The sequence below is a fragment of the Oryctolagus cuniculus genome, chromosome 5 (genome assembly GCF_964237555.1).
Source record: "Oryctolagus cuniculus chromosome 5, mOryCun1.1, whole genome shotgun sequence".
In the NCBI taxonomy this organism is placed as follows: Eukaryota; Metazoa; Chordata; class Mammalia; order Lagomorpha; family Leporidae; genus Oryctolagus; species Oryctolagus cuniculus.
In genome coordinates this window covers 133,015,396-133,041,966 of record NC_091436.1, presented here as the reverse complement: position 1 = coordinate 133,041,966, position 26,571 = coordinate 133,015,396, and the positions used below count along the sequence as shown (strand labels likewise).

Genomic DNA, 26,571 nt, shown 5'->3' with positions numbered 1-26,571 from the left:
AAGCAGAATTTACTTTCAGGATGCTAACTTCATATAAATTATAGACACAAACAGAAAGGCATCAAGCTTTATAACAAAATAGCAGTTACATTTCAGTGATGATAATTTTATAGGAAAATTTTATTCTTTATAATTGTGTTGTTCAAATTATCTACCATAAATATGCATTATTCTTACAATGGAAAAAAAAAAGCTATTCACCAGAAGAAATTATCTGACAAGTCTTTGGCTCTCTTGAAACAGAAAGATAGAGGTTTCAAGAAAAAATAAAAAGTTTCAGATTTTCCAAAGACAGCAGCAAAGTCATCGAAAGACAGCAACAAAGAAAAATACCCTAGGAATTAGATTTACTTTTCTACTTTAAAGAAAAATTCAGTCAAGATAACAATTCTGGGGGGCTAGCACTGTGGCATAGGTTAAGCCTCCATCTGTGGCATCCTATATGGGCACTGGTTCAAGTCCCAACTGTTCCACTTCGGATCCAGCTCCCTGCTGGAGAAAGCAACGGAGGATGGCCCAAGTACTTGGGTCCCTGCATCCACACGGGAGACTCAGAAGCTCTGGGCTCCTGGCTTCAGACTAGCCAGGTCCAGCCGCTGTGGCCATTTAGGGAGTGAACCAGCAGAGAGATCTCTCTCTCTCTGCCTCTGCCCCTCTCTCTGTAATATTGCCTTTCAAGTAAATAGATCTTAAAAAAAAAAAAAAAAAAAAAAAAAAAAAGATGTGTATAATGAAACAATTACATGGGTTTTTTAAAAAGCAGAGTGTATGATTTGGGACCCAAACTTTGTGACAGATTTTTGTTGTCTTTTATTTATTTTTTTGCCCTGCTTCCTGGTTCTTGGCTGGGTTCCTCATTAACTGATGAGGTTGCCCCACAGAGGGGTTCTGGACAGGAATGCATCAGTACTCTAGTTAATTTTATGCTAGAAGATGATTATCTTTGGCTTCATTAGACAATAACTCTCTATATTAACTTTGTTTTTCATCATTTTCAACAATGTCCTTTACTTTAAGGAGGAGCGTTGAATCCCAGGCAAAAGAAGTAACACCAAACTTATTTGTTAAAAAAGAGCAAACACACGGGTCGCTCACTGCTCTTGCACTGTAATTACACCTGGTACAGGTCTGTTACAGCAAAGCCTGCTCCATCAGCACGAACACACTACTCAGGCTGCTCCCCACCCGCATACCTTGCTGTCCAGGAGAAGGTTGTCCGGCTTTATGTCTCTGTGGATGAATCCAAGCTGGTGAATGGAGTCTATGGCTAGCACTGTTTCTGCTATATAAAACTGAGTCTCCTCTTCTGTCAGAGTGTCTTTTTTCATTAACAAGGTCATCATGTCTCCTGGAAACAGAATACAAAGCCACCACACACAAACACACACACACACACACGTGCGTGCACACACACAAGCACATGAGTAAGCATTAGTTCTCAGACACGTCATCCCTACATGCCAACATAAGGCAGCTAAGCAGACCTGTGCTGAGTCCCAGAGACCGACCCACATTCTCACCTCAGGGGAAATGGGGAGCAGTTGTTTCTAGTACTTTACAGGTAAAAATCACAGCCACAGAGAATGAGACGTTCTCACACCTAAGTTAGCTGATGCTGAACATAATCTGTTCTTTCTATTTTATTTGTGAGAGAAAAAGGAAATTTCTCCCATACTTTAAGAAATCTACATATATACACACACACATATGCTTAAGACACTTTTTTGGCTGTAGGACAAAAAGCTACTTTCCTTTTCACGTTATCTGCATAAGTACTTGCAGACTTCTCTCCATCTAGACTCAAATGGTACCTCCACATTGGCTACACTACCATTGCTATAGAGAGTGGCTGAAATAGCAAATAAAAATGCAAACATTGGGAATGTAAACTTCCCAACTTCTAGTCATAAAACACTAGAAGACACATAAACAAAAAGGCGGGATTTAGGTAGCAAAATATCAGTCAACAAAAAACTAAAAGTAAACAAAATACTGTACTAGAACGTGTGAGAACCGCCTCCCAGAAGTGCACACTGAACACCTCTCACAATCAGTGATTTTGTTTCTCTTTAGTGTTTTACCACAAGTATTTAAATGTGTGCCAAGTCTTTACGTAACTTTTAAAACACAATTATCAGGATTTTAGCAGTTAAAGGGTAACCGCCTTAGTTTTCAGCAAACTTCATTTCTGCTTAATATCAGCAACATCAAATAGCAGAAAAAGATTCAGATCCTAATTCAACAGTTAGACAAAAGCAAAGAAAACATGTACAAGTAGTTTAAAGCCAAGAGAAATAGGAAAGATTCAGTTTAGACCCCACATAAAGCCACTTGTTAGAAAACAGGGAAAAGAAAACCTCTGATTTTAATAGAGTATCATACTTTTTATAAATTTCATTTCACTTATAATTTTATTTTTTGTATTCTTGGACAAAATTGGATTATTTTTACCTCAGGCAAAAATTACACCACTTATTAAAAGCTCTTTTTTTGGTCCAAGACTTGAAAAACATGATTCCCTAATCACTCCTGGCAGCCATTCAGTGTGCAAGCACAGTGCAGACGTGGGGACAGTGCACTCAGGCCAATTCTAAGGTAGCTGTGTGGCCCAGGAGAGCAGCCAATGGCGTCACCTGTGCAAGTATGCCCAAATGATCAGACAGCTCAGGCCAGCTCCACGGAGTGCAAAGGGCAGAGTCCAGGAGATGTGAGAAGCCATGAAGAAAATGCGGGTAAGGAATGAGGAGATGCATGTCAAGGGACTGGTGATCAAGCTGGTTCTTACTCCTACTCAAGAACTAGCATCCAAATGTTTAAAAATTTATCCCACCGGCAGGTGTTTAGCCTAGCAGTTAAGACACCAGCATCCAACACCAGAGTACCTAGGTTCAACACCCAGCTCCACCTCCTGACTGCAGCTTCCTACGGCAAGGGCTCAAGTAATTGGGTTCTGGCCACCCACAAGGGGGACCTGGAATGCGTTTCAAGCTTCCGGTTTCTGCCCAGCACAGCTTCAGCTGTTGTAGGTCTTTAGTGAGTGAACCAGCAGATGGGAGCAAGCTATCTCTTTATCTCTCTCTCAGGTTTAAAAAAAAAGAAAAAGAAAAAAAGTTTCTCCTCATTCTACCACACTGTTTCTTAACTTTGATCAACAGTGAATAAAAAGTACTGGCGACCCTAAATCTAAATTAAGGGTTGCCACAAGATCAAAATCTTATGCCACAGTTATATTTGCTTTGCTAAGAACCAAAATGGAAATTAAAAGAAAAAAATTTCACCAACAGTTTGTTTAGCGTTCATGTGCTCACTGGGAAACAGCCGGAGTTCCTCAGAACGGACGTATGGTCTGTTCTGGGTTGACTCGGGAACTGTCTCATGTCTTAAGAGATGCACATGCTGAGTTCTGTAAAACTTGCTATCTTGAGTGTGAAAACTGATTCTGACTACTAACACAAGCAGGGAGAAAGAAACAAAAAGTTGAAGCAAAGAATGTTACAGCTTCAATTTTATCAGTTAGGTAACTTCTTATACATGATTTCCACGGGTAAGAGAACAGGCAGAGCTACCTGGTTTATTCCTACATATTTTTAGAAGAAAAAGAAAATAGAGAAATCTCCATCTGCAATCTTGAGAATGAACAAAACGGTTACTTTTTTGGCACTAAGACTGTAGAAATGCACCCCAGCACAAGACAGGTTACTGACTTTCTTTACAGACCTGAAGAGAGATATAGAAAGCAACTCTGTGAGCACAATCAAGTAGAAAGGAGGGTTAACTGTCGAGGTGAGAGAGAGAAACCATAGAACAAAAAGGAAAAATGACCTTTCATCGTCAGTAATTACCTCCAGGCAGGAACTCCATGATTAGGTAGAGGTTTAGCTTATCCTGAAAACTATAGAACATTTTCACAACCCACAAACTGTCTGCCTCCACTAGAATGTCGCGCTCCGCACGAATGTGGCCAACCTGGAGGTATACGCATTGGATTAATGACAAGCCTTGCTCTGCTTCTACTGTATATTTGTTTAAACAATTTAAATACTGTTTTGAGTATTTAATTGTAATGATGCATAAGATCTAATTTCTACTTAGATAAACCTATTAATTCAAAATTGACATTCGACTAGATGGTACTTGGTGATGAAAACTTGAGTGATGAAAGGCTTTCAAATGTGGCAAAATGAATGGCTTTATGGAAACAGCAACTTTACCAGTGTTAAAAACTGAATCTCTGATTAGTTAAAATCACCACTCTTTGGCACCCATTTTTGTTCTAATAATCATTTATGACAGAAAATAAGCCGCCAAGGTAAGATTCTCTGAACAAGTCCTACCCTGGGGTCTGCAACGACAGTGCTCCAGTGGACAATTCTAGAACACTGTGATGCCACAGCATTCAGTTCACTATTGTGCACACAGTGTGCTCACTCAATTCTTACCAAATTGAAATATAAGAACACCTAAGAAAATTAATAGACTCAAATTAATGACACTTCCAATTCTTACTTTTACTAAAATACATAGCTAAGGAGACCCAATTGCATAAGGTTTAGAAGAACTGGTAAAAGAACTTTGTTAAAATAAAGCTTTACTATCAAATTTACCTTATTTTCTTTAAATATATAATAGTAAACATCACTGCACATTATCAACTTCTACCCCTCCCCTCTTTATTAAGTGTCACAAGATCCAAAGTTGAGTTGAATCAGATCTAAATCCATTAAAACCAAGTCCAATCCTTGAATAGAAGTTTTGGTCTTCATACATGCTACAGATCTTGAGTTTTTACAACATGTTCTCAAGTAAAGTGTGTACCGAGAGTGAAGAAATGGCAAGTCTGCTGGCAAATTCAGCCCGTGGCTGCTGTTCTGTTTGAGACACCTTTCAGATGCTTGCTTGTTTCACAGGAAGACGCTCTTCTGCCACTCTTCCAGTGGGACACAGACCCCTCGCTCTCGCCGGTCTCTCACCTCCCCTGCCTCATCCTTCCCTGCAACTCTCAGGGCCCTGCAGGCATTCCAGTTTACAGATCTGAGTTTCCAGTCTCTACTAAAAGTGTTCTTTGGGGAACTTTTAAGTAACTTCAATATTGCGGAAAACTTACATTTTTACATCAGTACTAATGGTATGGGGCGGGGGGATGGACAGTAGGGTGATAAGGAACAGGGCTATGAAACCACAAAAAGCCGAGGAAGGCATGCTTGACCTTAAAACAGAAGCAAAGCTCTGAGGAAACTGACACTACTTGCTCACCTTCAGTAGTGGCCAAGACTCAGTTGCTATCAAACACTAGACCCAAGGAGGCAGCTTTCACCTGCAGGTTGCCCCTGGCTCCTGTTGAAGCCCTGCCAAGTGCAGGGAGCCAGAGAAAAGGGAAGGTACCACTATTACCAGCTGTCCTCACCTCAGAGGACAGTGTGATGACTGCAATACTTCCTGTTTGTCAACTGGAAGACTACAAACAGTCTGAATACAACTTGCCCTTCTCCTGAGACTGAAACAGCAACTAGGAACAACCTCAAGATCTAAGAGTGAGCTCAACTGAGTTTTGGGTAAACGAAGGAAGAGCCAAGGGTACAACTCATACCAAAAGTCTTTCTCATTCCATAAATATTTAATGAGGTGCGGGTGCTAGCTAACCCAGGCATTTAGAAAGTAAAGATAAAAGCCAGTCTTTTGTCCCATCAAAACTGTATCCTGGCATCACAATGCAAGGTTTTCCTTTTGCGGCGGAGGAGAAATGTCAGAAACCAGCTAAATGCTGGCATCTTATTTTTTAAGTATTTCCAGGGATCAGAAATTTCTACCCTTTGGAAATTAACCATTCTGCAGTAGGTAGCTTTAATTCTTGCTCAGTTCAGAAAAAGCAAACAAAAAAGATAAGCATTCCTCTGGATAAAGGCACCCGTAACTACAAAACGTCAGGCTCAGGATGTGAACTCTATCAGCTCTACCCAAAAGTGATGGGCTTGCATGCTCCTGCTTCTGATCTTCACCTAGCACAAACGCCGCACGCTTCTTCAGGATGGCTGACCCAGGCAGTGGGCGGCCCCATTATGAGATTAAACCCAGTGAATTAAATCTAGCACCAAAGGTGAGCTAAACAATTAAGCTAACGTACCCTTTAATGCATAAGTTAATCCATTAAAGTCCTAACAGACATTTTTCTTTGGAAAAATTTAGACGCTGATTTTGAAGAAGGCACATTTTGAGAAGAGGTTTTTACACAACATGCTGGGAACATCCTCTGTCACCACAGTGGGTACCTGGCATAGACTATGTAGAATTAATAACCTGAAAGTCATAATATGTACTAGCTTTATAATCTTACTCTGACTGCTAATTACCTTAAGAGAGGTTTTAAGCCTCGGTTGAAACTGTAGGAAATGTGTCTTGTAAAAATAAAACTTAATCATGAAACGCAAATATACTGACCAATCAATACAGCTTTTTATTTTCCTCCTCAAGATGAACTCAAACTCTGTTGGTGCCTACACGTCCATACAAAAAGCAGGACTACTGAATCTGAACCAAGTTAGTGTCAGCATGACCTACAGCATCTGAAGATTCACTGCACCGGGGTCTGACCCTCTCCACTGAAACTCCTCTGAGTCTCTATCCTCTGGGTCACACGTGAAAACTAAGGAGGGGACGGCGACCCACACTTGAGCTGGCACTTAAATGAAGGCGGAGAAGGCTCAGTGCCTACGCCTCCCCTGAGCAGCAGCAAGAGCTAGCTTTGGGGCTAACTTCCACCCTTGTTCTTAAACTCGCCCCTGTAACATCGGATCTGTCACAGGACATCTGCAGTTGTCACCCACTGCAATCTGCTCTTAAGCACCCTGCTAAATTAGATTTACAAAAAGCCTGCATTCTTGCTTTTTAAAATATGCTGCAATATTTAAAACCTTATTTACTCTGCATAAAGTACTTATGCATTTTGCAGATCTATTTGAAAAGTTGGTTTGGTTATTAAAACATATTCTTAATCATTAAAGGAGAATTAGCATTCTCCTTTCATTTGCATTATATTGAACAAATCCACTCAGAAAATGGAGCACTGGTCTCTCAGATAGCAACGAGTCCCTCAGAAGACCCAACTTTGAGATAAGTGTGCAGAATGAAACATATTAAAACACGTTTTAGATTGTAAATTCTAAATTCTAATTCTGGGCTTCCGGTCCAAGGTTGACTACTAAAAACACACTGCCACACTGAGTATGTTGTCCTCCCAGAAAGGCTGTCACGACGAGGACATCTTGTGACCAACTGGGAGACTCCAGCTGCAGCTGCTGCTCTAACAGGTTTTCAGCTTTTCAAAGATGACATATAACCTACATGCATTATTTGCGCTTTTCAATATGTGCTTCCTTCTGGGGGGGGAGGCAATAATACATGTACACACACAACAGAACTAAGGAAAACTAACAAAAATACGCATTTTTAACTAAGCAAAAAGAATGGCTTTAGGAGACACAACTTCACAAGCTGACTGAAAGTACCACTCCAACTGTGCCTTACCTGCTCTTTTTCAAGCATATCTGCTTTACGGAGTATTTTCATGGCATACACGTGCCCCGTATCTTTCTTTTGAACAAGCCGCACCTAAGAAGTTATCAAGAAATGCCAAATCAAATATTAACACTGTCGAGCAACACTTTCATGTGGCACAGAAATATTTAAACTGAAGCACGATAATTTTAATGTAATCAAGTAGCAGTGACAAAGCAGAAGAATGATAAAAAATAAATATATTAACACAGTGAATTCAGGCTGGAAACATCCTCAAATACTCTATATCTGAGCAGCTTTAGCTCTGTAAGTGAACAAACCAATCTAATGAAAGCTTTCAGGACTCGTTAACCCTCTGACATCTGTAAGCCAGTCAGCTCAGAAAACCTAAGTACACGATTACAGGTTGAAAATAAGTTTATGCACAGAGAAATCAGGAAAATGGGATTTAATACAGTTCTCCTTTTTCATATATATTTTCAATGTTTTTGAAGAGAACAAATAATTTGACAATGAAAACAAAGTTGATGGCCTACATGTAAACCAAAAGGAAAACTTCCTGGCCAGTTCTTATACATCCTCCTCTCCTCTCTCCAGGTAAATGCATTTTCTTCTCTCTGTGCCTCACCTCATATCTTTCCTAATGGAGCCCCACAGCGAGTCCTCCCCGAACAGAAAGTAGCGGCAGTGCTGTACCTTTCCCTCCCTCACAGACCCCAACAGTGACTCTGAGCACAGAGGATCAGGCTTGTCATTCAATTGTACTTTGAGCATTCTACTCCCCAGGTACTCATCTGTAGCAATATGCTGCCCCCTCTGTACAAAGGTAATATAACTACTGCAGTGTGCTTTTTGTGCACTTTGGGCATTTTGCAGCAATGCAAATGACCTTGCAAAGGCTCATTCAAATTGCCTCCATCAGATTGCTCACTGCCAAGCACAAGTCGTTTGTGAGAACAGAAGGGATAAAGCTGCCAAAGCTTTCCACTCTCTACTACTAATCTCTCAGAGCTCCTTTCTGGAAGTTCTGGCTCCGAGGCCATTTTTTCAGAGTGATACCAATCTGGCAGAAATAAAGGGTGTAGACATGATAAGAACTTGGGACCAGTATTGTGATGTAATGAGTTACGCTGCAGCCTATTACACTGGCATACCATGTGGGTACCAGTTGGGAGTCCTGGCTGTTCCACTTCTGATCCAGCTCACTGCTAATGTACCTAGGAAAGCAGCAGAAGATGGCCCAAGTTCTTGGACCCCTGCACCTAGGTGGGAGACCTGGATGAAGCTCTTGGCTCCTGGCCCAGCGCTGGCCATTGTGGCCATGTGGGGAGTGAACCAGCAGATGGTAGATCTCTCTATCTCTCCCTCTCTCTGTAACGCTACCTTTCAAACAAATAAAATAAATCTTAAAAAAAAAAAAAAAGAAGAAGAAGAAGAAGAGGAGGAGGAGGAGGAGGAAGGAAAGAGGGGGAGGAGGAGAAGAAGAAGAAGAAAAATCAAGAACTTTAAGGTCAGGAAGATTTGGGTTCAACTTCTGATCCAGGGGGTCTGCACTGTGGTGTAGCATGGTAAGCCTCCGCCTGCGATGCTGGCATCCCATATGGGTGTCGATTCAAGAACTGGCTGCTCCACTTTCAATTCAGCTCCCCGCTAATATGCCTGAGAAAGCAGCAGAATATGGCCCAAGTACTTGGGCCCATGTGGGAGACCCGGAAGAAGCTCCAGGCTCCTGGCTTCAGCCTGGTCCAGCCTTGGCTGTTGTGGCCATTTGGGGAGAGGATCAGCAGATGGAAAATCTCCCTCTCTCTCTCTCTCTCTCTCACTCTCACTCTCACTCTCACTCTAACTCTGCCTTTCAAACAAATAAAAAATAAATCTTAAAAAAAAACATCTCTGATCTAATGCTCAATGGCTACGTGACACTGGGACTTTACATATACCTGTGGAATCTTAACTGCATCATCTACAAAACAGGCTATTGTCACGATTACAGGAGAAAAGCACGGAGTAAATAATTAATATTGATTCCCTCCCAATTTTCAATTCTCCCTCTAGATCAATATTTAACGCACCAATATCATTTCTGCCAAAATTGATAACTGGGACAGCGGAAAGAGGAGGAAAGAGGAAACAGGACAGACAAGGTAGTTAGGATGTGGGGCTGGCATGCCTGATCCATCTAACTCCAAACATTTTGCTTATATTCACAATCATGAGCTCATGCTATGTTATAATTTTCAAAGTTCTACAGTACTTTTGTTCTTGACAAGTAGCTGTGGTTCTTACCTCACCAAATGCTCCTCTGCCTATGACTTTTAAGGACTCAAAATCTTCCAATCCAAGTCTTGTTCTCTTCAAACGCAGAAACTCAGTCTCCTTCCGAGCATGCGCTGATCTCCTGAGCCGTTTCTAATGTCCAAATACAGAGCAGGAAGAGAAGGAGCTGAAATTCTGAAACTCTGTAATATATCGTATTTCTGACTCACTGAGCTGGAAAACAGGACTGCACTGGACTCTGGGTAATCACAGCAAAAGGATGCATACGAGGTCACCTCTCCTATCCTTGACTTTCAGATGTAACAACCAAGGCACACACAGCACCCATCCGGGACAGGTGGGTGCTCCCTGGAGCAGTCCAGTACCCTAACACTTCCACTGAAGGGGGACAAACAATCAACAACATGCTCCTTTCACATTTCTTATCAAATAAAAGTGTTCTTTGTTTTTTTTTTTTTAAATTTCCTTCTAGTTTTTTTACTCCTTGCAGCTCACTGTATCCCTCCAACTATCACTGATGTAAGTACTGGGTCTTTTTCACCATGGTCCTGGGTTCTGCTGTGGTTCGTTTCTTTTTTTCAAGGCATTTCCACTTCATTCAGTTTGTTGCCCGGGATTATTTCCACCCCCTACCATATCTGTGCACATTAGGCTGAAGGGCTGACTTAAGATCTATTTCACCTTAATAATGATTTCAGAAATTTGTCCCACTGAATTTTGTTTCACTGAATGCTGTAAGAATGCTACACCTTTCTTCTCTTAAATTTTAATATGATTTCATCCTTTTTCTTGCAATTTTAAATCTAATTAATTATTGAAATGTGCCAAGAGGCCTTTCTCTGCTGGATATTTAACAAATAACTTCTCCCTCCAAATAAAACCCAAACGCAGAAACATGCCACCTCTCAAGTTCCTGTTTCTGAGCCAATACCCTTCCCCTACGCACCCAGGTTAACTCCACGGGCAAGACTCAGCCTGCCGTGCTGGAATTCAAGGGAGATTCCCAGCATTAATTACCTCTTCATCTTTTAGGCCCTCTTCTTCCATCACTTTTTCTAACTTCTTTTGTCTAAAACAAACAACAAAAAATATATAGAATGGTAGACTTTCTGAAAACTCCATACACACATACAGTTGGTTTTTGAAAAATGATAAAAGTAAATCAAAAATACCTCATAAAAACAAAAAAAAATTTGCAATGGCTAAGACAAATGAAAATATTCCTATCCTTAGGTCTATATTTATGTAAAGACTGTATAAGATTTTAATGTTAACAGTGAATCTTGTTTCAAAATTAAATGTTTTCTCTCGTTCCTTCCCTTCCTCCCCCCTCTCTCCCAGCTATTTCCTCCTTACCTAACCACAAAACAGCTGGTATTTGATGACCTCTTATATCAGGATGTTTCTCTCCCTCTCTGACCAAAATATACACCCTTTATTTTCACATCTTCTTCCTCCTCCCTGCTATGAGCAGAGTGACGCATGGCAAAGGTACAGGAAGAATTTAGAGATTCAAGGGTGGGGGGAGTGATGAGAAAGGGGAGTGGCACCACTATCAAAACTTAAGACGCCAAACCCCTGGAATACCAAACTTCAGTTTAGAAACTGGATACTTCTGATCGACAATCTCACACTGATTTGATACAACTAAAAAGAACAAGTAAAACACCCTGAAGAGCAAATCTTTATTTATTCATCATAATAAAAGAAAACACACGGGCTAGAACCTCTCCTCCACTACTTATCGGCTTTCCAGATAAATAGGCGACCTGAGCAGGGTGGGAAAAAAATGAAAGCACAGGGTACACTGAAGAAGAAACAGCTTGGAGTCTAGTAAAGCTGATACACATAGAACCAAGAAGTGTAGGTCTCACTCTGAGGACAATGAGAACTCATAGAGGCTTTTAAGCAGAATGATGCGACAAGACTTTTCTTTCAGAATGGTAACCAGCAATAATGAAGATCTAACAGACTAGGCCGGTGCCATGGCTCACTAGGCTAATCCTCTTCCTTGCGCGCCGGCACACCAGGTTCTAGTCCCGGTTGCCCCTCTTCCAGGCCAGCTCTCTGCTATGGGCTGGGAGTGCAGTGGAGGATGGCCCAAGTGCTTGGGCCCTGCACCCCATGGGAGACCAGGAGAAACACCTGGCTCCTAGCTTCGGATCAGCGCGATGCGCCGGCCACAGTGCACTGGCCGCGGCGGCCATTGGAGGGTGAACCAACGGCAAAAGGAAGACCTTTCTCTCTGTCTCTCTCTCTCTCTCTCACTGTCCACTCTGCCTGTCAAAAAAAAAAAAAAAAAAAAAAAAAGATCTAACAGACTGGCAGGCAGGCAAATCAACTGAGAAGAGACTGAGGCCATTGACAGCTACTGTCCTAATTCAGTCACACAGCAAAGATCTCCTACTGCAATGAAGTGCCTTGTCATTGCAAAGAAAACCAATTGTAAGTAGGAATCAAAGGAAACATCTTAAAATGTCTTGTCTGGTGGGTGGGGGATAGACAATGATGTATGAACAAAGAAACAGAGAGAGAGGAACACAGAAAGAAAATTAGTTTGATTTTGGTCAATGAATATTTATTTCAGTAACAGTATTAAGTTAAAGTGAATGTTTTGTTGAGGAATTTTATTAGAAATCCACAGGATGAAACAAAAAATAAGAATTTGCATCCAAACTTGGGAGGATTTACTCTAATCTTAATGGGTCACCTACCCAACTTCCCCAATTTTCTTCTTTAAATTCCCAGAATACTTTGGGATATTCACCCATGTGTTCACAAGTATTAGAAGGAGAAGATTCCGCTGTCGAAAATTTCAAGGGTGTAAATGAATTCCATTTCAATGGCTGGATAATTAAAGTAGGGAACAATAAGAAGGGTCAGAGCACAGGGGCAGCTTCGGCACAGCGCCCCTAGGGATGTCCGCGCATCCCATGTGACAGGGCCTGGTTCAAGCCCCAGCTCCCCTGCTTCTGACACAGCCTCGAGAGACGTGGATGGAGGAGTTCCTGAAGTCTGGCTTCGGCCTGGCCCAGGCCTGCCTGTTGTAGGCATTTGGAGAGTTAACCAGTGGATCAAAGATCTATTTCTCTTTCTCTCACCACCCTTCACTCTCTTGTCATTTTGCCTTTCCAATAAATAAATCTTTAACAACAATGACAACAACAAAAAATGGATCAACCTCAAAAACATGCTGAATGAAAGATGTTGTCCTCAAATGAATTATTTACTCTATGATTTCAATTATATGTTCTACTTGTATGGAATAGACAAGATGAATCTACACTAGAAAAAAAATCACAACAGTGGAATTCCCAAGGCTGAAGGAGCAAGAGGCATGAAAGAACTTTCTGGAAGGACTGTAATGTTCTACATCTTGATTTTGGTTTTAACTTATACAGATATGTGTGTTTGTTAAAACTTATCAAACAAGTTTCACTTATACAGCTATACTCATCTGTTAAAACGCACAAATTTTACACTCTCCTAAAAATATAAATGTTCGACTCTAGTTAATATTTTAAAATTTTATTTTCATTTTATTTGTAAGGCAGAGAGACAAAGACAGAGAGTAAGCATTCATTCACTGTCCACTCCCCTCATGCATGCAACAGCCAGGGCTGGATCAGGGCAAAGCTGGGAGCCCAGAGCTCTATCCTGGGCTCCCATATGGGTGGCAGGGACCCAACCACCTGAGCCACCTTCTACTGCCTCTCAGATTCACATCAGCAGGAAGCTGGATGGGATGCACAGTAGCTAGGACTCAAACCAGACACCAGATGGGATACAGGCAACCCAAGCAGCAACTTCAGCCAAGGCACCAAAGGTCCACCCTTCTACTTAATGTTATATAAGCAGAAATACTCAAAAGTACCCTGACATCTGCAGCAAACTTGTAAGCACAGCAAAAATCTAAGATGGAGGCAGGGCAGGCAACTGGCACAGAGGTTAAGAACCTGCTAGGGATGCCTCCACTGCATCTTGCAGTATCTGGGTTTGAGTCCCAGCTCCGCTTCCCCTTCCAGCTTCCTGCTAATGCACACCTTGGGAGGCAATTGGTAATGGCTCAAGTAGTTGAGTCCCTGCCACCCACATGAGAGATTGAGACTGAGTTCCAAGCTCCTGGCTTCAGCCTGCTGCAGCTCTGGCTGTTGCAGGTATTTGGGAGTGAACCAGTGGATGGAAAATTTTTTCTTTCTCTCTGCCTTCCAAATAAATAAAAAATAAATAAACTTTTAAAAAATTTAGATTAATGAATAGACATAGAGATGGGTAACACAAATACAATAAATCATAATTGTAGACTCTAGATAACACGTATACATGTATTTACTGTATAATTCTTTTAACCTTTCTATACTTCTGAGTACTTTCACAACAGAGTGTTTGAAAAAAAATTTTAATTATTAATTACTACATAAAAAGTGTATACCAGGCTGGCGCCGTGGCTCACTAGGCTAATCCTCCGCCTGCAGCGCCGCACACCGGGTTCTAGTCCCGGTCGGGGCGCCGGATTCTGTCCCAGTTGCCCCTCTTCCAGGCCAGCTCTCTGCTGTGGCCAGGGAGTGCAGTGGAGGATGGCCCAAGTGCTTGGGCCCTGCACCCGCATGGGAGACCAGGAGAAGCACCTGGCTTCTGCCTTCGGATCAGCGCGGTGCGCCGGCCACAGCGGCCATTGGAGGGTGAACCAACGGCAAAAGGAAGACCTTTCTCTCTATCTCTCTCACTGTCCACTCTACCTGTCAAAAATTAAAAAAAAAAAAAAAGTGTATACCAGATCAGTAATAACAATAGCTGCTAGCATCACCATTAACTAAGTGCTCGCTATCCATGAAGCTTACAGTGGGTACCTACATATGTTATATCTAATCCCCACAACAATCCTGCAAGGCAAGGAGAATTATGCCTATTTTCTGGATGGGGAAACTGAGAAAAGACTACGGAACTTGTGCCAGGTTCATAGAGCTACTAAATGGTACAAGCAGAATTCCAAGCCCAGGTCTGACGCCAAAGGAGCTGATCTTTCCGCACTATCACACGGCTTTAAAAATGAACTCCCAGGGCAAGGGCTGGGCCTGCAGTCAAGTTGCTGCATCCTCTATCAGAGTGCTTATGTTTGAGTCCCAGCTCTGGCTCTTGACTCCAGCTTCCTGCTCACACAGGGAAACAGCAAGTGATGGCTCAAGTAACTGGGCCCCTGCCACTGACCTGGAGACTTAGACTGAGTTCCTGGCTCCTGGTTTCTACCAGGCCCAGTCCAAGCTGCTGGGACTGCTCCAGCAGAATGGAGTTCTCTTGGTCTTTGTCTCTCAAAGAATAAATAAATAAATAATTTGTAAAATGAACTTCAATTATCTAGCTCCATTTTTTAAATATATTTCAACAGAACCTTACGTTATTGACTAACAGAAATAAATGGTTAATAACAGGGACTTTGGGAATTTGTTGTACCGTCATTCCACTGCAATGGGACAGTCTATTACATAGTTACTACTATTCTTGTCTTTTTTCAGCAATATTATCAATATGTTTTATTACACCAGACATGAATGCCATAGCCATGATAATTTTTTCAAGCAAAATTATTTACCTCATTTCTCGTTCTTCATGTTGAGCGATAAGGTTACTATAAAAATTCTCCAATGTCACTTTGGTCATCGTCACCCTTTCCTTTGTGTGATTACTCATAGACGAGCAAGGTGTTGAGCCTGTCATTGCCATGGCTGCTAAAAACAAAGACAAGAGGAGGTATTAGTTTTAGAGTTAGAATCCACCAATTATGCCTTCTCCTTCCCTTCAGATAGGAATGTATATTGGTATAAGAATCCTGGAAGGGGGCTGGCACTGTGGCTCAGTGGATTAAAGCTGTGGCCTGCAGTGCCAGCATCCTATCTGGGGTCTGGTTCAAGTCCCAGCTGCTTCACTTCCATATAGCTCCCTGCTAACACACCTGGGAAAGCAGTGGAGAATGGTCCATGGGCATGGGCCCCTGTACACAGAAGAAGCTCCTGGCTTCAGCCTGGTCCAGCCCCCATCACTGCAGCCATTTGAGGAGTAAACCAGAGGATGGAAGACCTCTTTCTGTCTCTCCCTCTTTAACGCTGCCTCTCAAATAAACAAATAAATCTTAAAAAAAAAAAAAAAATTCTAGAGGACACACATAATACACAACAAAGGCCACACAAACAGAATACTGGGTGAAAATAGTATAGGAGTATATTAATGTCCTTTGACCCAGAAATCCCACTTCCAAGTATAAACACTAGAGAAATTATCATACAGGCTTTTAAAGGGAGCACATATAGGATGTGCAGTCTATTCAGAATGTTCATTTTGCCATCATTTGTGTTATGGGAAGTTGAAGCAATTCAGTAAGGAAATAAATAAGTAAAATACTTTGAGTGCAAACAAGAAGTCACCATGTAGTAGTCAGAAGCAACTTCACAGGAATGTATCTTTAACATAGTGTTGGGGGGCCGGCGCCGCGGCTCACTAGGCTAATCCTCCGCCTTGTGGCACCCGCACACCGGGTTCTAGTCCCGGTTGGGGCGCCGGATTCTGTCCCAGTTGCCCCTCTTCCAGGCCAGCTCTCTGCTGTGGCCAGGGAGTGCAGTGGAGGATGGCCCAAGTACTTGGGCCCTGCACCCCATGGGAGACCAGGAGAAGCACCTGGCTCCTGCCATCGGATCAGCGCGGTGCGCCGGCCGCAATGCACAGGCCGTGGCGGCCATTGGAGGGTGAACCAACGGCAAAAGAAGACCTTTCTCTGTCTCTCTCTCTCTCACTGTCCACTCTGCCTGTCAAAAACAAACAAACAAACAAACAAAAACCATAGTGTTGGGGCCGGCATTGTGGCAGTGGGCAAAATCTCTACCTGTGGCACTGGCATCCTATATGGGCACTAGTTCTAGTCCTGGCTGCTCCTCTTCTGATCCAGTTCTCTACTACAGCCTGGGAAACCAGAAGATGGTCCATTAGGGCCAATGCTATGGGTAGTGGGTAAAGCCACCACCTGCAGAGCTGGCATCCCATATGATGCCAGATCATGTCTGGCTGCTCCACTTCCGATCCAGCTCTCCGCTATGGCCTAGGAAAGCAGTAGAAGATGGCCCAAGTCCTTGGGCCCCTGCACTCACATGGGAGACCCGGAAGAAGGTCCTGGCTCCTGGCTTCGGACTGGCAAAACTCTAGCCATTGCGGTCATTTGGGGAATGAACCAAGAGATGGAAGACTCACTCTCACTCTCTCTCTCTCTCTCTCTCTCTCTCTCTGCATCTCTGTAACTCTACTTTCAAATAATAAATAAAATAAATCATTAAAAAAAAAAGAAAGATGGCCTAAGTGCTTGGCCACCTGCAACTGTTGTAGGAGACCAGGAAAAAGCTCCTGGCTTCTGATCAGCCCAGCTCCAACCACTGTGGCCATTTAGGAGGTGAACCAGCAGATGGAAGACCTTTCTCTCAGCCTCTACCCCTGTTAACTCTAACTCTCAAATAAACAAATAAAAATATTAAAAAAAAAAGCATAGTGTTGAAGTTTTTAAAAAAGAACAAGATCACAATACCATATGTGTAAATTAAGAACACACAGTAGAGGAGCCAGAGCTGTGGCATGGTGGGTAAAGCCACTGCCTGCAGTGCCGGCACCCCGTATGGGCGACGATTCAAGTCCTGGCTGCTCCACCTCCCATCCAGCTCTCTGCTGTGGCCTGAGAAAGCAGTAAAGATGGTTCAAATCCTTGGGCCCCTGCACCCAGGTGGGAGACCTGGAAGAAGCACCTGGCTCCTAGCTTTGGATCAGCACAGCTCTGGTCATTGCAGCCATCTGGGGAGTGAACAAGTGGATGGAGGACCTCTCTCTCTGTCTCTACCTCTCTCTGTAACTCTGTTTTTCAAATAAATAATTAAACCTTAAAGAAAATAAACTGAAATTTCCTTAAACCAAAAATAAAAACACAGTAGAATTCTTTGCCATCTAGGAATCTTCCTTAAAGAAATCAAAAACCCATACAGAGTCACACTTGAGGAGGTTAAATACAGCATTGTAATGACCAAGGAAACTAGAAATAGCTTGAATATACAACAGATCCAATTAAGTGTGAAAAAGCTCTATAAAAAAATAATGTGGGGCTGGTGCTATGGCATTGTGGATAAAAGCTGCCACCTGCAGTGCTGGCATCCCATATCGCACCAGATCAAGTCCCAGATGCACCACTTCCGATCTAGCTCTCTGCTATGCCCTGCAAAAGCAGTGGAGGATGGCCCAAGTGCTTGGGCCCCTGCACCCGCATGGGAAGACCTGGAGGAAGCTCCTGGCTCCTGGCTTTGGATCGACATAGCTCCAGCCATTATGGCCAATTGAGGAGTGAACCAGCGGATGGAAGACCTCTCTTTCTCTGCCTCTCCTCTCTGTGTTTAACTCTGATTTCAAATAAATAAATAAATCTTAAAAAAAATGTACAGACATTGAAACAATGAAAATATGTTCAAATATTTGATGTCATGGGAAAATGTTTCTAATCTAAGTAAAAAGAACAGATTATAAAACACAGGCAAGGTGCTGTGGCATACAAGTAAAGCTGCCACCTGCAGTGCCGGCATCCCACATAGGCACCGATTCAAGTCCCGGCTGCTCCACTTCCAACCCACAGCTCTCTGCTATGGCCTGTGAAAGCAGTGGAAGATGGCCCAAGTCCTTATGTCCCTGCACCCGTGTGGGAGACCAGTAAGAAGCTCCTGGCTTCAGATTGGCCCAGCTCCGGCCATGGCAGCCAACTGGGGAATGAACCAGTGGATGGAAGACCTCTCTCTTTCTTTCTCTCTCTCTCCCCTTCTCTCTCTCCCTTTCTCTCTCCTTCTCTCTCTGTGTAACTCTTTCAAATAAATAAATAAATCTTAAAACACACACACACACAAGGCCAGCGTTGTGGCATGAGTTAAGCTGCAGCTGGTTGAAGTCCCGGCTGCTCCACTTCTGATCCAGCTCCCTGCTAATGCACCTGGGAAAACAGTGGAGGATGGTCCAAGTCCTTGAGCCTCAATACCCACGTGAGAGACCTGGATGAAGCTCCTGGCTCCTGGCTCTGGCCTGGCCCAGCCCTGGTCATCACAGCCATTTGGGGAGAGAACCAGCAGATGGACAATCTCTCTCTATCTCCCCTGTCTCTGTAACTGCCTTTCAAATAAATAAAATAAATCTTTAAAAAAAAGAGTAAATATTACAATCTCAATTTTGTTTATGTATTTACTACATGTGTACAGAAATACTAGAAATAGATAATCAAAATGTTCTTATTAGTTTAGCAGTCAGAATATAATAGTTTCATTCTGGCTTCTGCTTTTCCATGTTTTTCTATATTTTCTTTAATGAACATGTACTATTACTAGTAACTTTCAAAATTTATTTATTGGGGCCAGTGCTGTGGTACAGTGGGTTAACGCCCTGGCCTGAAATGCTGGCATCCCGTATGGCCGCCAGTTCTAGTCCCGGCTGCTCCTCTTCCAATCTAGCTCTCTGCTATAATCTGGAAAAGCAGTGGAAGGTGGCCCAAGTCCTTGGGCCCCTGCACCCATGTGGGAGACCAGGAAGAAGCTCCTGGCTCCTGATCGGTGCAGCTCCAGCTGTTGTGGCCATCTGGGGAGTGAACCAGCAGATGGAAGACCTCTCTCTCTGCCTCTCTCTGTAATTCTGTCTTTGAAATAAAAAAATAACAAAAACAAAAAAATTTTATTTATTTATATATTTGAGAGGCAGGGAGAGAAAGACAGCTCCCACCCACTGGTTCATTCCTCAAATGCTCACAACAGCTAGGGCTAGGCAAGCACCAAAACCAGGAGCTGGGAACTCAATTCAGGTCTCATAAATGGGTGGCAGAAACCTAATCACCTGAGCCATCATCACTGGTTTCCAGGGTCTGCATCTGCAAGAAGCCGGGATCAAGAGCAAGAGTCAGGGCCGGCGCCGTGGCTCACTAGGCTAATCCTCCGCCTTGCGGCGCCAGCACACCAGGTTCTAGTCCCGGTCGGGGCGCCAGATTCTGTCCCGGTTGCCCCTCTTCCAGGCCAGCTCTCTGCTGTGGCCAGGGAGTGCAGTGGAGGATGTCCCAAGTGCTTGGGCCCTGCACCCCATGGGAGACCAGGAGAAGTACCTGGCTCCTCCTGCCATCGGATCAGCGCGGTGCGCCGGCCGCAGCACAGCCAGCCGTGGCGGCCATTGGATGGTGAACCAACGGCAAAGGAAGACTTTTCTTTCTGTCTCTCTCTTTCACTGTCCACTCTGCCTGTCCAAAAAAAAAAAAGCAAGAGTCAGGAGTTGAACTCACACTCTGGGTTGAACTCACACTCTGGGATGCCAGACATGGGCATCTTAATCAGTGTTTGGCCCCCAGGAACTTGTGGGCTTATTTCCACAGTGAAAAGAAAATCCAGCCGGCACCGCGGCTCACTAGGCTAATCCACCTGCAGTGCCGGCACACCAGGTTCTAGTCCCGGTCGGGGCGCCGGATTCTGTCCCAGTAGCTCCTCTTCCAGGCCAGCTCTCTGCTGTGGCCAGGGAGTGCAGTGGAGGATGGCCCAAGAGCTTGGGCCCTGCACCTGCATGGCAGACCAGAGAAGCACCTGGCTCCTAGCTTCGGATCAGCATGGTGCGCCGGCCGCAGCGTGCCAGCTGCAGCAGCCATTGTGGGGGGTGAACCAACGGAAAAGGAAGACCTTTCTCTCTGTCTCTCTCACTGTCCACTCTGCCTGCCAAAAAAAAGAAAATCCAGGGGCTGGCACTGGGACACAGAAGCTTAAGCTGCCGCCTGCAACACATGCATCCCATAAGAGCACCAATTCAAGTCCCAGATGTTCTACTTCCAATCCAGCTCCCTGCTAACACTCCTCAGAAATCAGAGGACGAAGGCCTAAGTACTGCCACCCACGTTGGAGACCTGGATGGAGTTCCTGGCTTCTGGCTTTGGCTTGGCCAGCCACTTGGGAGATGATCTCCCTCCCCTCTCTAACTCTGCCTTTCCAATAAACAAATAAATCTTTAAGTAAATAAATAAAAATCTATGACTAAAATGTTGATCTTTAGGTATATATGTGCATTAAGGTGTTTAATAAATTTTTTCAGATTAACTGAATTTTCAGGTTACAATAAGGATCTATAAAGGAAACAATATGTCAAAGAAGAAAACCTTAATCACATTTCTAGTGATGGTAAATACCTCAAAAACAAGGGGTCCTGGGGCTGGCACTGTGGCAGAGAAGGTTAAGCCTCTGCCTGTGGTGCTAGCACCCTATGTGGGTACTGTTCGAGTCCCAGCAGCTCCACTTCCAATCCAGCTCCTTACTAATGCACCTGGGAAAGCAGCAGAGGATGGCCCAAGTCCCTGGGCCCCTGCACCCACCTGGGAAACCCAGAGGAGGCTCCAGCCCCAGCCTTTGCACCCATATGGGGAGTGAACCAGTGGATGGAAGATCTCTCTGTCTCTCTCTCTCTTCGTCTCTTTCTCTTTCTCTACCTATCTCTCTGTAATTCTGACTTTCAAAAAAAAATAAGTAAATCTTTAAACACACACACACACACAGGATCCTAACTTCCTCATTTTGCAGAACAAAAAAAAAAATTCAAAAAGGTTTAGATCGTTTATAGAACAGTCTTTTCCTAAGATTGAAATCTCATTTTGCCCTCGATATTTTAGCTAACTTATATTATCACACTTGGCCAAACTGTTCACCAAAACTGACAGCTCCAGCACTGGCAATAGCGCTCAGTGTTTTCTATTTATACTTTCCTTCCATATGCTTCTGACTGTTCATCTCCACAAAAAACAGAGTAAAATGCAGGAGGGGTTAAGGGCCATTTTCAAAGATAGTGTATTTTATGAAGTTTTCTTAAGTTTTTTCCCTTCTTAGTACTTAACAGCTTTTTAACTGTTTGTGGATTAAATTAATATATAAACATTTGTTACTGTTAACAAACAAGGTTTAACATTAAGAAACTGGGGGGCGGGGAGGCGCTGTGGTGCAGTAGGTTAAATATCCACCAGAGGCACTGGCATCCCATATGGGCACAGGTTCAAGTCCCGGCTGCTCCACTTCTGATCCAGCTCTCTGTTGATGGCCTGGGAAAGTAGAAGATGGCCCAAGTCCTTGGGCCCCTGCACCCATGTGGGAGCCCCTGAAGAAGCTCCTGGCTTCAGATCGGCCCATCTTTAGCCACTGTAGCCATCTGGGGAGTGAACCAGCAGATGGAAGACCTCTCTCTCTCTGTCTCTCCCTCTCTGTGTCTGTAACTCTGCCTCTCAAATACATAAATAAATCTTAAAAAAAAAAAGAAAAAGAAATTTTTAGGGAGCTGGCATGGTAGCATATCAGACAAGGCTGCATGCAGGTTGCAATACTGGCATTCCATGTGGGCACTGGTTCAAGTCCTGGCTGCTCCACTTTGATCCAGCTCCCTGCTAAAGGCCTGAGAAAACAGCAGAAGATGGCCCAAATGCTTGGGCCCCTGCATCCACGTGGAAGACCCTGAAGAAGCTCCTGGCTGCTGGCTTTGGATTGGTCCAACCCTGGCTATTGGAGCCATCGGGGAGTGAACCAGCAGATACAAGATCTCTCCCCCTCTCTATGTCTCCTTCCCTCTGTGTAACTCTGACTTTCAAATAAATAAATAAATCATAAAATAGAAATTTAAAAAAATCCCCAGGTATAAATCACATAATCCCTTCAGTGGAGAGATTCAAAACCCAGGCTCTTGGAGGCCAGTGCTGTGGCACAGGCATCCCATATGGGCGCCAGTTCATGTCCTGGCCTCCTCCTCTTCCAATCCAGCTCTCTGCTAATGCCCTGGGAAAGCAGTAGAAGATACCCCAAGTGTCTTGGGGAGAGACCTGGAAAAAGCTCCTGGCTTCGGATCGGCGCGGCTCCAGCCATTGCAGCCATTTGGGGAGTGAACCAGTGGATGGAAGACCTCTGTCTGTCTATAACTGCCTCTCAAGTAAATAAATAAATCTTTAAAAAACCAACCAAAACAGTTCGAGTCCTGGATGCTCTACTTCAGATCCAGCTCCCAGCTAATGTGCCTGAGTAAGTGGCAGAAGATGGCCAAAGTGCTTGGGCCCCTGCCACCCACGTGGGAGACCCAGATAGCATTCCCAGGCTCCTGACACTAACCCTGGCCACTGCAGCCATGGGGCGGGGGCAGAGTAACCAGCAGACAGAATATCTCTCTCTCTCTCTCTCTCTCTCTAACTCTGCCTTTCAATTAAATAAATTTCAGGGGAAAAAAAATCAGGGGTCTACTTAAGAGGCAAACATTTTGATTCATGATGTGCCAAAATCACAAATTCAAGACACTACACTCAGAGCCATCTTATTACAAAATATGTTATGTTTTACAAGGAAGTTTCTACGACTACCAAAGCAAACCCAAATGTTTTTCATATATCAGCAGAGGAATGTTTTTAAAACCTCTGTTTCATTTATGAAGCTTGGGTGTGGTTCCTTATTTGTCAGTCTGTACCCCCTCCACCCACAATGAAAACCACATGCACTCCAAGTGTGTCTGAAGAAATCTGAAAACCAGACCTAAAAACAAGACAAAAGCAAGGGAGAGACTGAATATTTCTGGAGGCTCTTCACACATGTAGTCTCATTTTAACAGCTGAAGTCACTTCAGCATAAACACACAATTCCAGAGTATTTAGACAGACAACACAGGCCTTATGATAGGCGACTGATAAATGCAAGCTGGGTAAGTTCGTGATTTTTAGTTGTCAACAAAGCTAAAGTACAGAGTACATTTACACCGATGGGCATATAAAAAACTTGGGGGAAAAAGAAGTTTTGACTCGTTTAAAATCACAAGCATTACCTTCCAAGCTGCTGTTTAAAAAGATCAACAGGGCAGTAAGCGCACTAAAGATGCCACAATGGGCCAGGCTCTTGGCTTCCACACGCGGTCTCTAACGCAATGGTAAAGGTCGCACTGCCCTCCCCTTTGACCTTTCCTCAAACCCTAATGACCTTTCATCAAAAGACACGGTTAACACGGCCCTCTAGCAATTCATGGGTTCACTGCGACACCCATGTGCTTTTGTGAGACAAGATTTTCTCTCGTGCTTTTGATAATTCAAGCTTTCCTGTTCTGACCTACAAGCCGTTGGAGGCCCACTGCCCTGTTTCATTCTCCTTAAATCCTGCAGAATTAGAAACAATAGGTAGGTGAGACCTTCTTAGAAGGTTTTTTTAAATTAACAAAAGGATGTGATACTCCAAAAAGTCAGGGCTAAGGATCGCAAAGGAAAACCATTATTTTATTCATCTAGACAGTCAGGCCTGGTTGACTGACTTTACAACGGTACTCTGTCTAAAAAAAAAAAAAAAAAATCCTCTTGTCTCTCACCAATAGCTCATGCCTTTGTGACTGCCAACCCAGCTATCTTCCATTTGGGCAATTCAACCTTGAGACCTAGTCTACTCCGTAAGAGCCACATCTCTCCCACTCAACTGCAAGCCACTGGAAGCAGGCAGCACGTCTTACAACCCGCTCTAACGTTCTTCCTGGGAAAGATTAACCAAGAGAACGCTCCTGGTTGGCGTCCTCCCCGGTGCGATGGGGGCAGGGTCGGGCCGTGCCCTGGCCCTCTGTACCGCCCGGGAGGGTAGAGTTCTCCCTCACCAGGAAGCTGCTGTCTACCGTTTGGGCGGGGAGGGCAGCCTGTTACTGCGGCGGTGATTATTTTATGTTTCAGGAAACCCGCACCTAACGGCTGGCTAGCTTGGAGCCAAGGCGGGCTGCTAGGGAGAGGAGGCACAGGGCCTACTTCGCCCCCAGTCTTCCTCTGGGGATGGCAAAAAGAACGCTTCTTTGAGTCGTTCTGTTGTGCCGCTGGGACGCGTTCCCAGACGTCCTGCAGGCTTTGTGCCAGCTTGCCTCCTGGTCCCGAGCGACTTTTTCCTACCCCCCACCCCCGCTCTATGTCTTTCCCACTCCTGTGAGTTTAAGACGACCTGCAGCCCAGGACCCTAAGCCCGGCCACCACGGCGGGGAAGGGGAGACGCAAACGTAGCACACACCCCACGCTGGGCTGCGGGCACCTCCGACCCTCAGACAACAGCCCTCGCGTTCTCAGACCCAGATAAAGGAAAACGGACGATGACCAGGATCCAGACGGGGACTGCCTGCTGGCAGCGAGCAGACAAAGCTGGCGACACGGAGAGGAGAGCCTGGCTCCCCGCCCCAGCTGCACACACACAGAGAAAGGACGGGGCGGGGAGGCTGGCACCGGGGGAATGTAGGAGAGGGCCAACCCGGAGCCTGGGAGCCGGGGCCCCAGGGGGCTGACAGGAGGCTGGGGAGAGGGGCCGAGGCCGAGAGGGGACGAGGCTAGGAGGGGGGCGCCAGCCAGAGAGAGGGGCAGCCCCAGGAGTCGGGGAAACAAGAGATGAGGGGGAAACCGGGGACGGAGTGGAGACAGCGGCAGCGAGACACTCACCAGAGCCCCGGGGGAGGCAGGGCTGTGGGCGGCGGACAGCCGCAGACGCCCGCCCGGCCAGCGGTCTCGACGTGCAGACAGGCGAAGCCCCGGCGGCGGCAGCCAGCTGCCAGCAGAGGGGCGCGGACGCGTGAGGGGCTCTGAGGTAGCGCCGAGAAGCGGTTGCGGGTGAGGACTACAGGAAACTCCCCAACTGCCGGAAAAGACGGCAGCGCGAAGGGGCCAAGGTAACCGGGTCCCCCCGGCAGCGGAGAGGGGCTGGAGTGGCGGCCCGGGGCCGGGACTGCGCGTGCGCGACTCCCCAGCGGCGGCGCCGAGACGGCGGAACTGCGCGTGCGTAGCCACGCCCCCATGCGCCACGCCCCTCCCCTCGGGCCCCGGGCGATCGAGGAGCGGGTGGGGCCGGGCTGCTGGGCTGTGGGGCGGTGTCGAGGTGGGCCGGGCCTGGGGCGGGGCTGGGCTAGGGGGAAGTTCCCCTTGCTTTGTTTTTACAGATTATTTTGAAATAATTATGGACTCACAAGCTGTTGCAAAATTAGTACAGAGAAGTGCCCTATACCCATGCCCATTTGCCCCCCTTAGGTCTTTATATAAGCTTCAGCGTTATCAAAACCAGGAAATTGACATTAGCACAAATCAGTTAACTGAAGCAATGCGGTTAATTAGATTACAGACTTTGCTCGGATTTAACCAGTTTGGCGTGCACTGTTTTCGGGTGTGTGTGTGTTCTATGAAATTGAATCATTTGTATGGTTTCTCCACCCTTTCTGATTTTCCATCATTGTAGTCATAGGTTTGATGGAGCCCTCCACCCCACCTACTCTTTGTTCCAGTAAGGATTAATGCTTCTTTTTTATTTTCTTTTAAAGATGTTATTTATTAGTTCGAGAGGTAGAGTTACAGAGAGAAAGGTCTTCCATTCGCTGATTCACTCACCAAATGGCCACAACAGCTGGAGCTCAGCCAATCCAAAGGCAGGAGCCAGGAGCTGCTTCCAGGTCTCCTATGTGGATGCAGAGTCCCAAGCAATTGGGCCATCTTCCACTGCTTTCTCAGGCCATAAGCAGAGAGATGGATAGGAGGAGGAGCAGCCAGGACTTGAACTAGCACCCACATGAGATGCCAGTGCTGTAGGTGGAGGCTTAGCCCACTATGTCACAGAGCTGGCCCCAGGATTAACACTTCTAACCTGGGACCAGGTGAGCACTGCTAGGTTTGGGCATTGGCTACCTGGAGGGCATCCCAATGCAAACAGAGAATCTGTTTTCCAAAGCTGCCCAACCACTTAGCCTATTCCA

At 45.0% G+C, this 26,571-nt stretch overlaps 1 protein-coding gene across 3 annotated transcripts in view; it reads right to left on the bottom strand.

Annotated features, from left to right (window-relative positions):
- Positions 1-25,602, bottom strand: part of STK38 (serine/threonine kinase 38) — a 40,102-nt gene extending 14,500 nt beyond the window's left edge. The window contains exons 1-8 of one of the 3 annotated variants that reach the window (XM_070074143.1): positions 25,274-25,552; positions 19,937-20,068; positions 15,380-15,515; positions 10,807-10,858; positions 9,799-9,921; positions 7,522-7,605; positions 3,843-3,966; positions 1,194-1,348 (exon numbers count right to left, since the gene is read on the bottom strand). In XM_070074143.1, coding sequence (XP_069930244.1) covers positions 1,194-1,348; positions 3,843-3,966; positions 7,522-7,605; positions 9,799-9,921; positions 10,807-10,858; positions 15,380-15,510 — 669 coding nt within the window. In that variant the 5' untranslated portion in view covers positions 15,511-15,515; positions 19,937-20,068; positions 25,274-25,552. Of the gene's footprint in view, positions 1-1,193; positions 1,349-3,842; positions 3,967-7,521; positions 7,606-9,798; positions 9,922-10,806; positions 10,859-15,379; positions 15,516-19,936; positions 20,069-25,273 lie in introns of all 3 variants that reach the window. The other 2 variants (XM_008262841.4, XM_002714665.5) reach the window with 2 other exon arrangements.
- Between the last annotated feature and the right edge of the window lie 969 nt (positions 25,603-26,571).